We start from the raw sequence: 17,272 nt of genomic DNA, 5'->3' as shown, positions 1-17,272 counted from the left end.
GGTAGGGGGTACCTCAAAAGGCTATTAAAGTGGAATACTTGGGAAAATGTCGTCACCTGCACCAGTGCAGTAAAGCTTCTTCATCTTGGCAATCACGAAAAAAAAAATCTTTAAAATGAAGTTTGTTATTATTTCTCTAAAACAAGCATACTGTAACCAAAAGCCCCTTTTGGTCACTCTTTAATTCTTAAGTGCATTCACTGAACTGACAGCAACACTCAGACTTAGTAATACTAGCTCAAAACGCATTAAGTTGTTAAAAAAAAGACTAAATAGATAATAATAATAATCATCAGTGTGCATCAAACCTGTAGTGCACACATGTATTCAACTTAATAACTACAGAAAAATAGAAAACAAAAAAGCACACATAAAAACAAACAGTGAGGTCTCTTTACATACAACTATGTATTATATTACGTATATATTTAAGAAAAAGATCACAAATTAAATAAGCAACGCAAATCAAGCAAATCAAAATAGCTGTTGTGAGCAATACTGCCTTTATTTATGAGTAAATATCATCTTTCATGTTGTAGTTTTATAGTGGTTTTTTAAAAGTGTTTGTGCAGTGTCATGCATCATGTTTGATTTATTTTAATATATTTAATATTAAATAATATAACAGAAGTCACATGCCAAAAAAGAAAATATAACATAAGAGTAACAGAATACTATGAAAACTAGTAAATGTACTACTTATTAACGTTTCTATGCGGGTTTCACGCATGCATCCAGTGCTCGGGGTTAGCAGATGCGCGCTAAGCTACAATCAGTGAAGCAGTGTGCCTATTTTACTGTGAGTAGGGGTAACAGAGGGGGTGACACTGCTGCGGACATGGTAGCCGAGAAGTTGTTGTGACCGTCATGTGAAGTGTCAGTTTGTAACATGACTCAGAGCGTCACAGGCGGAAGGTCACGGAGCAGCAGAACGGAACGGAAGCGGGAGTAAAAAGCCTATCCGCCATTGTGGAATATGGTAAGGGATATTCCAGTAAGGCACTAGTCAGTTTGGGCTTGACTGATAAACACCATCTGTGGCAGGATCGGACACGTTAACTGACGCCCTCTCCGCAGACACAAAGTCGCCGTTTGTAACAGCCAAAAGCAGCGAATCGTCGTCAGGATCTGAACACGGCAGGAGGAAAGGAAAAGGGAAAAAACGCCGCCTTGTAACGTTAACAGAGTGATTGGACAATCGAAGAGACGAGCCAGCAAAGCACCAAAGTGCAGAGAGGGAGAGAGAGGAAGCCGTGGACAGTCTCACAAACAGCCATCAGTTTCGGTTCCTGGAGGATGTCTGCGACCACCGTCGATCAGGTTCGTGTGTCGGAAGCGGAACGGTGCTACGGATTTAGCGGTGCTGCGGAATGAAACTTTGCCGACAACAGTTTGATCTGGCTCGGCAAACAGGCACCAAAGTCTTTGATGTGTGATAGCTATTAGCTGTAATGTAGGCCGACTGTACTACTAATCAACTCTAGCTGTAGCCGGGTGGGTTTGCCAATGCGGCACCGTTTACTGGATGTCAGAGCGTTTGACATCCGGTCAATAATACGAAGCAACCTGTAAATGTTAGCATCCGGGCTGATGCTTCAGCCTGAGGTTGACTGGATCGTCGACTTATATATTTATTTATGTAGGGATACAGCCTGCTCTGTCAGTGTGCGTGTGTTTCTTGTTTCCTGTCGTGATCTGATACTAGTCTCATTTCTTTTTTTTCTTTTTTTTTATGTATTTTTTCCTCAGAGACCTAAAGGACAAGGAAATAAAGGTAAGGCTTTATACTGTGGCGTTTCCAGTGTGGCACTGCAGGCTGTTTTCATGTCCAATTAGCTACCATGCTATTCAAAACTGCAGCTTATTTATGTTAGCCTTGTTTACTTTAGCTGCTGAAAACCTGTGAGTAAAATGTTTCTGATTACATCTTTCTTTCTGAATTTCTCGTATTGAATGTCCCTTGTTTCTGATCTTAGTGCAAAACGGATCAATGCATCAAAAGGATGGTGTAAATGATGATGATTTTGAGCCTTACCTAAGCGGCCAGACAAATCAGGTAAGGAGGCACACGAGTACCATGTATTATGGACAAATGACTTGCACACAGAATTTTCTTGCTTGTTTGTTGTCACTCTGTATAACCTGTGACTTTCTTTTTGGCCACACAGAGTAACAGCTATCCACCAATGTCTGATCCCTACATGCCCAGCTACTATGCTCCATCCATTGGTTTCCCTTACTCTCTGGGGGAGGCTGCTTGGTCCACAGCAGGAGACCCACCTATGCCCTACTTAACTACCTATGGACAGATGAGCAATGGCGAGCCACACTTCATCCCTGATGGTGTTTTCAGTCAACCGGGTGCCCTGGGAAACACCCCTCCCTTCCTTGGGCAGCACGGCTTCAACTTTTTTCCGGGCAATGCAGACTTTTCCACCTGGGGTACTAGTGTCTCTCAGGGCCAGTCCACACAGAGCTCAGTCTACAGCAATAGCTATGGGTACGCCCCGAGCTCGCTGGGTCGAGCCATCACGGACGGACAGGCGGGCTTTGGAAGCGACACCCAGCTCAGTAAGGTCCCGGTGCTGAGCAGCATTGAGCAGGGTATGACGGGGCTAAAGCTGGGTACAGACATGGTGGCAGCTGTCACCAAAACTGTGGGCTCACCTTTAGGAGGCACAGCAGGTATGAGCAGCATGTCGGCCAGCAACCTCCCTCCGTCTGTCAGCTCCTCTGCACCTAAACCCGCTTCCTGGGCAGCTATTGCCAAGAAGCCGGCCAAACCACAACCCAAGGTCAAACCCAAAGCCAACATGGGGATAGGGGGAGGCGCCGCTATTCCCCCACCCCCTATAAAGCACAATATGAACATTGGTACTTGGGATGATAAGGGCTCTCTGAACAAGCCCCCATTAGCTCAGACTATGATGCCCCCCCAGCCTCTGGTGCAGCAGCCTCTCCTTGGTCAGCCACAGCCCTTACTGCAGAACCCTTTACCCCCTCAGCCTCAGCACCAGCACCAGCACCAACACCAACACCAACACCAACCCTTCCAACTCCAGTCTCTCCAGTCCCCTCAACACCCCCAGCCTCTGCCCCCTGGTCCACCACACCTGCACCTTCCTTCCCAACCCCCTCAGCCTCTTCATCAGCAACCACCCCAACAACCTGGCCCGCCCCCTAACCGCTGGGTGGCTCCGAGGAACCGTGGCGAGGGCTTTGGTCTTTGTGTTGGAATCCCACCGAGTGCCTCCCCTTGCTCTGGAGAAGTGCACCCAGTGCTGGAGAAACTTCGTGCCCTCAACAACTACAACCCCAAAGACTTTGACTGGAACTTGAAAAATGGGCGCGTTTTCATTATCAAGAGCTATTCAGAAGATGACATCCACCGCTCAATCAAGTACTCTATCTGGTGCAGTACAGAACATGGCAACAAGCGCCTGGATGGTGCTTACCGCTCCCTGGGCAACAAGGGGCCCCTGTACTTGTTGTTCAGTGTCAACGGCAGTGGGCACTTTTGTGGCGTAGCTGAAATGCGCTCACCGGTGGACTACAATGCCTATGCAGGCGTCTGGTCTCAGGATAAGTGGAAGGGCAAGTTTGAGGTAAAGTGGATTTTCATCAAAGACGTGCCCAACAACCAGCTGCGTCACATCCGGCTGGAGAACAATGACAACAAGCCAGTGACCAACTCCAGGGACACTCAGGAAGTGCCTCTGGAGAAGGCCAAACAAGTGCTTAAAGTTATCGCCACTTACAAGCATACCACCTCAATCTTTGATGACTTTGCACATTATGAGAAACGTCAGGAAGAGGAGGAGGCTCTGAGGAAGGTGAGATAATACATGCTATAAGAGCCTTGTCCTCTGTAAATATCTTGTTTGCATGTGCCAAGGTAGTTCAGTTTTATCGCCCTTTAATTCAAAGGGAGGCTAACTTTCACACAGTCACTGCTGCAGGCTGTTGTCAGACTGTAATCAGCTGATCTTGTTCCACCTGCTCAGAGGTTGTAACATCCTGTTGCTGAATGAACAGTCTGCTGTAAATGGAAGTTCCCAGAGGCCTGTCAGCAGATTGACATGGCACCATTACTCATAAGCAGGCTCAAGAAAACACTGATTTCTCATCAGCCATCTCATGCTGCTGAGATTGCGACGATCTGCCCAAATGGAGCTGGATGCATTAAGTTTTCCTGAAATAGTCTAGATTCCTGGCATTCCTTCTGCCAGACAAAGGCAGACGCAGGCTCCGATCTTCCTTTGAACACCGAGCCCCTGCTCTCCACTGGCTCCTCATGCTTTATTAGCCTTTACCAACATAAGCTCCTGGCCTACAAACTGTCTGCAAATTGCCACGGCACAGTCGGCGCAGTTTGCCAGGAATATGTATTCTAAAAATGCACGGTGAGATTGTAAGTAAAAACGAGCACAGAATAAGCTTCTCATTGGGGAAACTAAAATATGTTACCGTGGTAATAACAGTGGTGTACCACAAATGTAGTGAAAACTCCGTGGGAGGCTGCTGCTGTGGAAAAACATCAGCCAAAAAGGCAAACAACATGGTATCACTGATAGCTCTCTGCTGCATCCATTCTTAGATTCACCGGTATGCTAATCTAATGCGTTTAGAAACCTACCCCATCCCACGACCCACTCCCTTCTTTTCCACCTACTCCCCCACTACTGGTGCTCTATTGATGCTGTATTGGCTGCTCACAGCTGACCTTGTTAATATGCGCTGGGTTACTTTCTCATAAATATTTCAAGTCAGTGTTTTCAGGCTTCTGAAAACAACCTGTCAGTAGAAAGCCAGTTTCATCCTGCGCCGTTCTGCTTTTTGTATCCCTAACCTCCTACATGACAGGATCGGCCGAGTGAGGGCTCCGCCTCCTAAGGCTGACAAGGTTAATTGTTCTCTGTTGTTTGGCCAATCCTTCCTGAACTTTGAGAGGTGTCAAAGCAGCACAGCTACCTGCACAAAAAACACCTTCGCAGAGTGTTTTCTTTAGAAGTAACTTTGGATCTAAATGTTGTTACAGGATTTGATTAGCATAACTAATTTGGTGATTAATACTCAGAGGGAAGCTCCTTTCCTGTGGTGTGGATGCTCATAACATGATGGGATGAATTCCACTCAGCTGTAATACATGTAATACATTCCCAGTCTTAGCTGATTATTAAGGTGGAAAACCCTTTTTCTTACTACTTTTTACTAAGAAATGAATTACACGCTTTTTTAAAATTAATGTGACCCCTTTTCATGCAGCGATATAGACCTATAAGTCAAGTCTAGACTACATTTTGTGAAGCTTTCTGTGCTAAGAGCTCCTCTACTGGGGATAGAGTTACTCTGGGGCCTGGGTCTCTGTGGTTTTCCCAGAGCACTGATATGGACACCTTCAATGAGGTCACTACTCCGACTGAAAACTGGAGAAAACCATCAGCCTCTGGGGGTTATTTTGACTCCAATGCCCCACTTGCATTTTACCTATTTTAGTGTGTCTTTACCAACTCTTCTAAATCTGCGACACACCCTTGTGTATTTGTTTGTCATTACTCATGTTTTGTTGAGTATGGCTGTCTGGAACTTGGCTTTAGAGTTATTACTACAAGCTGAGTGTCGTTGCTTCAGTCTCATGCCAGTATAAACATAGCTCGTTATTTGGTTAGTGCATACCTTAGGTCTTCTAAAGTCATTTTCTCTGTCTTTGTCTTACAGAGGACACTCGCTCGCTTGCTGTCTCACTTATTTTCCCCACCAAACACCAAAATGCTCAAGGCATTTCTTACTTCAGTGACTGATTACTTTGCCTGCCAGTGTATTTTAAATAAATCAGCATGCCAACTATAAATCACTAAACAGCAGTATGTGCTTTTTAGCCCTGTTTATAGAAGATTTTGTTTTGTTTTTAAATTAACCATTTTTTTTGTATCTTTCAGGATTTTTCTGATGTCTTTAAGTGAAGCTGTGCTTGTATTTGTATGGTTTATACTGGATTGCAGTATTTAACACAGTATATATACATCGTTTTAGTATTAGTATTCTGCCACTAACCTTTAAATATTTGGAAGCCAAACTTTACATTTAGGTGGTTTCTTTATAAAGCTGCATAACCACTATACTCTTAAACACATGCACTCTGGTAATTATTCTGTGGCGATTTTCTAACACACATTATAAAGAATTACTTAAACTCTTAATTCATAAGTCAAGTATTGCTTATATATGTAGAATTCATATGAATTTGTATGTGAAGAAATGAGATTTGCTGACATGTTCAAAGGCAGTCCTTTGATACGTGCCTTCTAAAAACTGTATTTTATTGTATTTTAATCTCTGACAATCGTGACTATTAGTCTTTTGACAGACCTATAGGGCTTGACGTGTAAGTGTTACTGAGTGTAATCCCAACTTCTTTGTGCACAGGAGTGCATCTACATGTTGACAATATAGATGATTTTGGCTTCAATATATCTTTATTCCATTACAAAAAAGGGATGTTGCACTTTTTAGATTTTTTTTTTTTAAATAATTGTTTTTTCTCCCTTGCTGCTCCAATTCTGGTACAATCCACTGATGATCTCTTTCTGTTTTTGTTGTTCTTTTTTTTTTTTTCTTTTGCTAGGAGCGCAATAGAAATAAACCGTAACCTTCAAGCAAGCTGTCTGCTAGAACTGCAACACTAACGATGTAGGACCTTAAATCAAATTTGCCTAACGACAAGGAGGAAAGGCTTTCGCAATCTTTCCGCTGAAGATGACAATGTATCTGAACACTTGAACATGACCATAGTTGGACTCATCTGTATCCGTTGACTGGTGCATCAAACCCCGTGTTCCTGTCTCACAAGAAAAAGAACGTAACCCACAATGAAAAACTCTGTCTTTAAAGCACTTTCGAGTCCTCAGCAGCCTCTACCAATACCCTTAACTCTCTAACTTTGTTCTTCTTCTTTGATTTTGTTTGTGAGCAACTAACTGACTAACCCGAGTAGTCAGATGATTTCACCAAGCTTATTTGTCCTTTTTTGTTTTAAATGCCTCAAATGTTTGGGATATTGATGAGCTTCATCAGGCCCGGAAGACAATTAAATATGATATGTATAAATTAGTCTTGTACTTGAATCTGTATTCAGCCATCTGATCCTCATCAGACAGAGGCTGGCATTGACAGGTGGGATGAAATAATTGAGAAGCAGCCACAATCATGCCAATCATAGGATGTATCCTCCATCTACCTGTTTCCATCCTTTCTGCATTTGTTTCTGTGTACCAAAAGATAACAATAATGCAGCAGGCTGGCAAGTGCTGGCTAGTGCACATCTTTGGGTTTTTTTTGCCACCCACCCCCTTTTTTCCTTGTGATTCTGTCATTCTGAAGTGCATTTGTCTGAGGAGAAAGCTGCTGCTGCTGCTGCGCTAGAACTATCGGCGGCCTTCGCTGGCCCCATGGTTGACTGTCTTAGCTCTGATGTTGGTGTACTCTACCGTACCTCAGGCCCAATCCGACTGTCTGTCCTCAACAACTCTTAGCACTTTTGGGAGAACCTCCACATCAACACCTGCTGGACTTGACAGAGATTCCTCCAAAAAGGCAAGACATCATCTGCAAGGATGTGACAGTTTTCTCCTCTAGGTAACTCACTAGCTAAATAAAAATTACTCATGTTTAGCGAAATCACTGCTTTTTGTGTCTTTTCTTATATTTGCCTCAACATGTGTACACACTGTGTTCTGCCTTTATAAATAATGTTTTTTTTTTCAGTATTTAATGCATTCAATAATCTTAAAAAAATCCACAAAAGCCCCTTACAATAAACAAGTACAGTAGCAGAAACTCTCCGCATCATTCCCGCTTATTCTTCAAAGAGGTCGGACAATATGATTAAATTAACAGCCAAGGGATGTCTGGATATTTATGAGGGATGCACGAGGCAAGAACCCTGTCTAAACCGTGTCAGTTAAGATCACACAGCACATGCACAGTATAAGAACCAACACTGGAATGTATGAGATTGGCTTCATTGTAAACCAGGTGCTACAGGCTGCTCAGAAAGGTGTTCCAATCAACACTTGATACACACAAAAGAAAAAAACCTTCAAAACACTAAAGCAGTGGTTCTTAACCTTGTTGGAGGTACCGAACCCCACCAGCTTCATATGCGCATTCACTGAACCCCTCTTTAGTGAAAAATAAAATGTGATTTTTTTACTGGTGCACAAAATGAGCCATGCATGTCATGGCGAAGGCTCTGCCGAACCCCTGAGACCGACTCACCGAACCCCTAGGGTTCGATCGAACCCAGGTTAAGAACCACTGCACTAAAGGGAAATGCATGTAGAAAACAAATAACAGATAAAATACTTTACTACTCAACTATGAGTTCAAACTTTTAAAGCATCAGCATTCAGTTAGTGCAACATGAAATCAAACACTGAAGATAAGCTCATGATCTCATTTACTTGTGATAATGCTAAAAGGTCAATGAACCAAATGCATTTACTTCTGCTTTGCCCAACCAAAGTTACTTAACACTGTGGGTGCAAATATTTAGTTTTTTACTCCACATTTAAGATATAAAAAAGACTTAGCAAAACTAAGAATGACAACCGAAAAATTACAACAAGCTTAACAAACACAGGCAGATTAAAACCCTTTGTTATTCTGCCCAAAACAGTCAGTTTGTGGTTAGTGCACCTTGTCATAGTTTGAGCGTTTGTGGCTTGTTTATAGCTATACTAGAGAGACGTTTCAATTCAGTTTAGTTCAATTAAATTTTATTTATACAGTGCCAAATCAAATAAATGGTAAATGGCCTGTATTTGTATAGCGCTTCACTAGTCCCTAAGGACCCCAAAGCGCTTTACACAACCAGTCTTCCACCCATTCACACACACTGGTGATGGCAAGCTACATTGTAGCCACAGCCACCCTGGGGCGCACTGACAGAGGCGAGGCTGCCGGACACTGGCGCCACCGAGCCCTCTGACCACCACCAGTAGGCAACGGGTGAAGCGTCTTCGCCCAAGGACACAGCGACCAAGACTGTCCAAGCCGGGGCTCGAACCGGCAACCTTCCGATTACAAGGCGAACGCCCAACTCTTGAGCCACGATCGCCCCCAAATCACAACAACAGTTGCCTCAAGGGGCTTTATATTGTAAGATAGACCCTACAATTATACGTAGAGAGAAAAACCCAACAATCATACGACCCCCTATGAGCAAGCACTTTGGCGACAGTGAGAAAGGAAAAACTCCCTTTTAACAGGAAGAGATCTCAGACAGAACCAGGCCCAGGGAGGGACAGCCATCTGCCGCGACCGGTTGGGGTGCAGGGTTGGGGTGTATGCAGTAGTTGTGTATTAATTATTTTTTCTTCTTTTCTCACTCAAGAACCGAACTATAACAGCTAACTCTGACTTGACCAACCATGAAAGTAAAATTATAATAAGTATATTTATCTTCGGTATGTTTAGTAATTTGGAGTATTAATGCTTTTACAATTTACCTCAAAAGGGATTTTGCATGTAGGATTTGTACTTTTACATGGTTGTTTTAGTTTTTCCTCCACTGCATGCAACATTTACCCTGTCAATATTAACCAGGCACTGTGAACTACAGAAATAAACTTTTCAGGTCTGAAAAGTCCCAGTTTCAACAACACAAACATGCTGGTAGATTCATGCTGTGCTACAAGAAACAAGGTGATGCACTCATTATGAATGGTTACAGCACAGATCAGTGAGGGCTGCAGCAAACCTGACATCAATTCCATTTCACAGCTTTGGGATGAACTCGAGACTACATCTTGCATGACGTCCAGTGGTAGAAAAAGTGCTCAGAATTTTTACTTTAATTGAAGTATTAATACTACACTGTAGAGATATACTGTTGCTTGTGATGCATTAAATGTTTGACTTCGATAGAAGCCACAAACTGTGATCCAAATGCTACTGAAATGTACTCGCCTTTACATCCACAGTGACTAAAACAAAACAAAACACAGCAACCCCAAAATACAATTATAACTCGTCAGCAATAATGCTAATGGTAAAAATTAAAGGAATTCCTACATAAGTTCACCTCTTCAACATCTGTCAGTACTACCTGGACCATGTATTATTCCCTACATGCCTATATGTTATCAATACAAACAATGGCATTAAGAAACAAAGTTTTAAATAGTTCTATATAGCAGTGTTATTGCTGTGACCTCCAGATCCATCTATTGATCTTGAAGGAGAAGTCAAATGTGACATATTTTAAGTCTTTATTTGATACATTCTATATGTTTCCAGCGTACACCACACTCTAAGTTATGAGGGTTTTGTCAGTTTTCGACGAATAAATCAATAAGTTGACCTTAAAGACTTTGGTGGATGTGAGCCAAATTTTAATGGATTGTCAGCATCAGAGTATCGGTGGACATTTGGGAAACCTTGCACCTGCATGTTAACAGATATAAACATACATTCTTTTTTGACTCTTTGATATGAAAAGATGAAGTATGCAGAATTAAGCTGCAGCTTTATCTTGGGGCCAATGATTTCCTTTATCTGATGGCTTAAGTTTAACTGCGTTTACTATAATTGATGAAATGAAACTGTCACAAAAAGATGTTAGTGTTTCTTTCAATGTCCTGTCCACTAGAGTGCGCCATCACATCACATTCTTCCAAATGTTCCCCCTGCTCTGCTACCAAGACATACTACAAAGCCTTTCCTGTAAGCAGCAAATCCCTCTTTCTTCTCAAGCCCTCCTACTCCTACAGACACAATTATACCAGGATGAGAAGCACTTGTTGTGCTTCCACTGCTTTTTGGAGCAATTAATGGCTGCTCACCAAGCTGTGCAGTGAGAGGTGGGGTAGAGAGGAGCGAGAGAAAGAGGATGCAAGCGGGGAGTGAGAAAAATCCCCCTTTATGTTTGTCAAGGAGGAAGAAAGGGCTGTAATTATAACATTGTAGGCTTTGGATTGCAACTTCTCTCCTCTGTGTGTTAATTTGTGCCCCCATCAGGTCTTTGCAGGCAGCTTTTGAAAAGACCACACTCTTCCTGCCTCCATTTGTCTGTGAACACAACAGACAAACTAAGCGGGAAACTCGTTATTTATTCGCCTCACAATGCCCTCACAATTACTACTTGGGTGTGATGGTGCACAAAATTCTTAAATATGCAGAAACCACGAATTTAATTAGAGACCTCTGATGTGTTGTTGATGTAACCTTGCTCATTTAACTGATGAAAAGTGCAGCAAAACCACCTCTTTCTCCACTGTTTTGTGAATACCACACATCTGTAGCTTTTAAATAAGTAGGATTAAACAGAGAAACATATGCACTGCAGACCCACTCCTCTTTTGGTTCTGTTTCAATGGCTTGTCATGTTGTACTTATCTTTTAAGGAGTCAAAGTAGCTGGTTAATGACTTCGTCACCCTGCAGTTAATTTGCTCCTATCCACAGTGGTCAAAGCTGTTCCAATAAAATGCCAGGCAAGGTTTCTATTTATTTATTTATTTTTCTTTTTTCAAACTATCAAAATGTCCTTCTGGAGAGAGATTCTGTCGAGTGAAGATGAGAGAGAAGAAGCAGCATCCACTGCTCAGAGAGCTGAAATGCCTTTGAAGTTTCAGTCACACTGAAGGCTCATCAACACATGGCTCAAGGCAAGGTTAGGGCAAGTCTCAGGGTTGGCACTTCCTCGATGTTTTGAAGTTTTTCATACTCTGGGCCAAGGCATGTCACTCAATACGTCCTCACAGAACATTAGTCCAATTGATGACTATGTTAACTGACAAGCAGTTGATCAGAGGAGCTTGAAATCATTCTTTATACATATTTAGATGCTACCAGTTAAAAGTGACGTAATGCGAGAGCATCAACAATTGCAAATGTCAGCGGCGTCCCATTCAAAGCCGTGCCCAAAGTTTCAAGGTGTTACTCAGCAAGCCAAGTGAAATAATCAGCAGAGTTTTATTTCCCATTTGAAAAAGCAGGGTTTTGACTGACAGTAATGTCTAAGTATTCTGCCTGCCCTTTCCCAAGGTGTCTCTGTTGCCATGGTTATATCATTATCAGAGAACTGAAAGTAGAGACTGAGCATTTTGCCGAACACAATGATATAATGTAGATGTGAGCTGAAAAGACTTTATTACCGCTCACAATGAAAAAATAGACATGAGTCATTTGCAGTCTAATAGTTCCTCAATATTTTTTTTGTAATTGAGTTAATGCAGGTGTTGAATAGGGTCAATAATTATTAAGGAAATTACATTTTGATGTGAAAAGATCTGATACATCACGTTTCGTATAGACTTGTTATACCTGTACATGTACTTGGAGCAAGGAATAAAAATTCAAAGGCAAGTTATGCAATGCATTGTGGTTAGTGTTATTATCTCTCATGTCCACAGGGAGGCACCATCCATAACAAGGACAAACAGATTTAAATCTACCTCTACGAGATGCACCTGACTTTGATATGCCCCTCTGCCCTTTTAGATTTTGCTAAGTGACGCTGCTATTAAATATACCTCACTCGACAGTGTGTTTTGGTCAAAGTGTGGCTTTTACTGCACAAAATGATGAATGTTTAGACACTATAGGAGCATTCAATGGTCCTTTGTCATGTCAGACCTTTTGGCTTTCATAGAAATACAAAAACAGTATTGCATTTAGTTGATCCAAATCTACCTGGTCCTGTGTGAAAAAGTAACTGCCCCCTAAATCTAATAAAAACGAATGCCAGGCTTGGCAGAAAGAACTGCAATTAAGCATTTGTGATAACTGGAAAGAGTTTTTCACATCACTGTGTGAGGAATTCTGGCCCACTCTTGCAAAATTGTTAGCCACACTGGAGGGTTTAACTACGTCACTTCAAAACCTTTCTTTTGTTTTTGTTTTGAGACATTTAAAGGTGGACTTGCTGATGTATTCAGATCATTGTCCTACTGCTTAACCCAAGCGAGCTCGAGCTATAGGACATGAATTCTCCTTCAGGATTTTCTAGTATAAAGCGGACTTCGTGGTTCCATCAATTATGGCAAGTTGTCCAGGTCCATAAGCAGCAAAGCAGCCGAAGACCATCACACTACCACCACCATGTTTGACTGTTACTATGATGTTCTTTTTATGAATGCTGTGCTAGTTTTAATGCCAGATGTAACGACACTCAAACCTTCCAAAAAGCTCAGCTTTTGTCTGGCCAGTCCACAGAATATTTTCCAAAATATATGTGGAATACGACTTTGAATACATCATCATCTACAGTACATAATATCATTAAAAATATGTTAGAATCTGAACTAATCTCTGTGCACAATGCATAGGACTAAAACTGTAATTGGATTTCTGTTAGCATTAAAACCAGACACGATTCTGCTCTGGAAAATAACGGCGCGGGCTCAGCAACATTTCCAGAAATCACTGAACACAGATCACAAATTCAGGTTAAAGCTCTATCATGTAAAGAAGAAGCCATTTGTGAACATGTTCCAGAAACAACGCTGTCTTCTGAGGCAAAGTGGACAACTGATATATGGTCAGAAAAATCAAAATTTGAAAGTAATTTTGGAAAACATGGATGCCGCGCCCTGCAAACTAATGAGCAGAAGGACCATTCGGTTTGTTATCAGCACTCGTTTAAAAATCCTGCATCTCAGATAGTATGGGGATGCATTAGGGCCTGCAGGAAAAGTCAGCTAATATTTTTCTTAAAATGGTACATTTTCTTAGTTTAACATGTGATGTTTTCTATATTCTATTGTGAATCGTTTTTTGTGAGATTTCCAGGTCACTGCATTCTGTTTTTATTTACATTTGACGCAGTGTCACGACATTTTAGGAATTGGTGCTTTAAGTAATTTAATCTTAGGCTGGCTGGCTTAAAAACTTTAACACAGCAAAACTAGCAAGATGGAGAGAAGTTCTTTGAGGGAAGATGAAAACAGGAAATAAAAAGGAAGAAAAAACCCCAGTGAATTCCCTGTTCTCCGTAAACCCATCTGACCCTTTGATTTTTCAGACTTTGCTGATTTGAAAGGTTTTTCACATTGACACCAGAGTGAATGAAAAGGAATATTAGATGAGCTCATTAATTTGTGGGTGGTATTGCTGATGATATTTTGTGCAGGCTGACCTTAAATGATAAATGCACAAGAAATGCAATGAAATATATGATTCTGTGAAATATGTACTGAAGAAATGTAGTTTATATGCACTTGATTCAACAAATAATGTTAATACCCAGGAAAATCAGCTAAATATTTAATCTTGGCAGCTTATAAGCCATCTGACAATATGGTGTACAGCAGGAAGAAATAATTAGGTATAGGCTAGTGGGAGGTTTAAGATACCGCAGCTTGTCAGACAGCCTTCAAAAGGATAACGACCTAACAGTGGCAAAAGTTTTTCATGGAAATCAGACGACATGAAGAAATCAAGAAACAGCAACCCACTGTGGGCGAGACAACGGAACCCCTAAAATTTGCAGAAAGATGCAAATGTGAATATGCTGAAATTCATTACAGATAAACGAAAGCAAAAAATGCACATGGCAATGGCAAAAAGGAGTTCTGTAAAAAGGACAAACAACCATAGACACCAACCAGGTGTAGAATGCAGAAAGTGCATAATCGAGGCTTTTTTGGTGCCATATATGGTTGAGTGAAACCAAAGAACCAGGAACACTAAGTAAATGCTGAATTTGAAACGTTAACCAGCCTTTAATCAGGACACTGCTGCAGACATGGGAGCCATTTGAGATACTGTTTAAAAGCACAATGTTAAGAGCAAGGCATTGGTGCAACGTGAGCTATAACCATCTAAAGGTAAATGGACAGTTCAAATGAATAGAATAGAATAGAACAGAATAGAATACAAGAAAGCAAAGTACGTGCAGTCTGGCTTGACAGAAATCAAGGGACTGCAGTTATGTGTCAAGTTGACAGTATTCAGAAAATGAGGTTGACATCAAACAGCTATACACCACGGTCTTCACAGGCCTCGAATGCCTGCAGGGGGAGTGTAGAATTGAGTTGAGGAAAGGAGCTCAGCGCTTTGTTAATGCCACGTCAGGTGCCACTATTGTTGATTGACAAGGTTAAGGAGGAACCAGAGTGGAGAATATGGGCCCGAAAGCCCAGAAATTGGTCCACAGGTAAGGTTCTAGCATGATTAAACCACCTAAATCAATGTGCCAGTAAAGATCTGTCCAGAAATGACAGATACAGATGCTGTTAGGATGAGAAGGAAAAACACGTCACGCAGATGACCCTCCTTATCTTTTGGTCACCTTGTAAAAAAACATCACAACAGTCAACACCAATTGTTTTGGTTGAAAAAGTCATATTCCTAGTTTGAGGCACTGGTTCACAATGCACAGAAGCAAAACCAAAGTCATGGCAATCATGGACATGTTCAGGAGATTTAAAGTCATTTAAAGCCAAGTTCATACAGTGATTACAGATCTACGGAGCCCCTCTGATGACATGGTCCAAAAAATAAATAAATTGTGGCCACAAAATACTACTTCGTGCCCTCGAAATAGACAGAACTGGGTATGGGGGTGCATGCAGCAGCTTAAGCAGAGAGGCAAGGGTTACAATAGATGCTTCCTCATTTGAAAATGGAGGTAGTTACCACACAGGTCCATCAGCAGGCCTGACTCAGATGAGGATGACACAGGACATACAGTAGGTGTTATCTACTAATTACCAAGAACCTGCTGTAAGCATGATGGGTAATCAGAAAGCCTTTCCACCTGAGCTTAATCGCCAGGACCTTATAGAGGGTTAAAACTTGTCATCCCTGCCAGTATACAAGAGGAAATGTGCAACAGCATTCATTAAGGTCTCCAGGGTATTATTTTTAGAGCTTTGCCCATTCAACTGGAGAAACCAAACATGTCAAGCAAAAAGTGGAGAACCATTTAATATGTGCAATGTCAGATCACAAAGCACCAGAGCTACTGCTGATGAATCCATAATCTGGTGGACCTTGGCAGTGTGTTACAGTGAATCTTTTCCAGCATACTAGTGTAACGCACTTGATGGTATGACTCCAACCTTTAGGCACCAGCTGGTCCATCTCCCTCATGATCATGGCCTTTTCAGCAGAAGCTTCGGCGCACTGCATTTTCCACTTTTTTTTGCCTCACGTTTGGTCGAATCTGGCCACCATATGGACTGCTGTGCTCTGGCAATATATGTTGTCATGCCATGGTGAGCTTCATAAATCTTTAACCACGAGGGAGATGGACCAGCTGGTGCCTAAAAGTTTGTGCAAGGTTGGATCAGCTGGAGGAATAATATTTAATTACTCTTGAGGTTTTATTTTTTAGTTATACCACACTGTGAGGTGTTTAAGAAAGTATAATGGTGTACACTGTGAAGCTGATACACTATACAGATCATTTTATAAATAAAGTAAATGGGGCAAATGTCACATTAGCGATTGCTCTTGTTGAAACATTATTGATCTGTCTTCACAAAGCTTCTGACATCCAACAATGAAAACCTCATCAAAGTCATAAAATCAACTTCCTTTTTTAAATACACGTCAAAGAGCAATGCTATGAAGTCCACATGTGTGGAGGGATCTGCGTTTGTTATATTTCGCCATTTATTCGTTTTTCCGCCTTTAATTTGTCAGCTATTTCACAAACATTTTAAAATACAAACACATTACATTTTATTCACTATTATTTGAATTACTTGATAATAACCACACGTAAAACATGTTGTTATCATGATGCTTTAACTCCCAGGGAAGTGCTTCACCTTCAGAGTTCTCTATATTCAACTGATTTATGAAGCTACTCAGACATTACAGTGAATAATGCAGTGTGCTAGTCAGCAATCAGTAAGAGCAATCTTCAAAACTTTATATTTTTTTCTGCACAAATGAAATGTTTATGTGGTGCATCTGTGCAGCTCTTAAAGCAACAGGGAATAATTCAGGGCCATTAATCTATTCAAATGTTTGCCGGCGACAATCAAAACGATCAAATTAATGTTAATGTAACTCCTTGGGTGCAAAAAATATTTTCCTTGTGTGTCCATAATGTGACAAAGTACACAGGAACTGTTCCTTATAAATCTATATGTGCACATGTCTGGAAAACAAAATAGAGGGCTCTTATCTAACATAGATCTATATATATATATGTATCTGCTCATTGCACAGTCCTGGTCTTCCCTGAGGATCTAGGTTATTGTCAGCCCACTCTATATTTTAGGGCCGGGTCAGATCAGCTGTACTGTACTGGTTTA

At 41.4% G+C, this 17,272-nt stretch overlaps 1 protein-coding gene across 7 annotated transcripts; it reads left to right on the top strand.

Moving 5' to 3' along the window:
- The first annotated feature begins 715 nt into the window (after window positions 1-715).
- ythdf3 (YTH N6-methyladenosine RNA binding protein F3) lies at window positions 716-7,677 on the top strand. 7 transcript variants are annotated; one of them, XM_080306010.1, is made up of 6 exons: window positions 716-979; window positions 1,078-1,320; window positions 1,750-1,774; window positions 1,977-2,056; window positions 2,169-3,833; window positions 5,719-5,992. In XM_080306010.1, the coding sequence occupies exons 2-6, from the start codon at window positions 1,297-1,299 to the stop codon at window positions 5,848-5,850; spliced, it is 1,926 nt and encodes a 641-aa protein (XP_080162136.1). In that variant the 5' UTR covers window positions 716-979; window positions 1,078-1,296; the 3' UTR covers window positions 5,851-5,992. The 7 variants fall into 7 exon arrangements, with proteins under 7 accessions (XP_080162136.1, XP_026035388.1, XP_026035389.1 ...); XM_026179603.2 differs by lacking the exon at window positions 5,719-5,992 and adding an exon at window positions 6,626-7,677 and having other exon boundaries at window positions 818-1,320; XM_026179604.2 differs by having other exon boundaries at window positions 818-1,320.
- Window positions 7,678-17,272: the final 9,595 nt, after the last annotated feature.

This window comes from Astatotilapia calliptera, chromosome 9 (assembly GCF_964374335.1).
Source record: "Astatotilapia calliptera chromosome 9, fAstCal68.1, whole genome shotgun sequence".
Taxonomy (NCBI): Eukaryota; Metazoa; Chordata; class Actinopteri; order Cichliformes; family Cichlidae; genus Astatotilapia; species Astatotilapia calliptera.
This window is presented reverse-complemented; position numbering and strand designations above follow the sequence as displayed.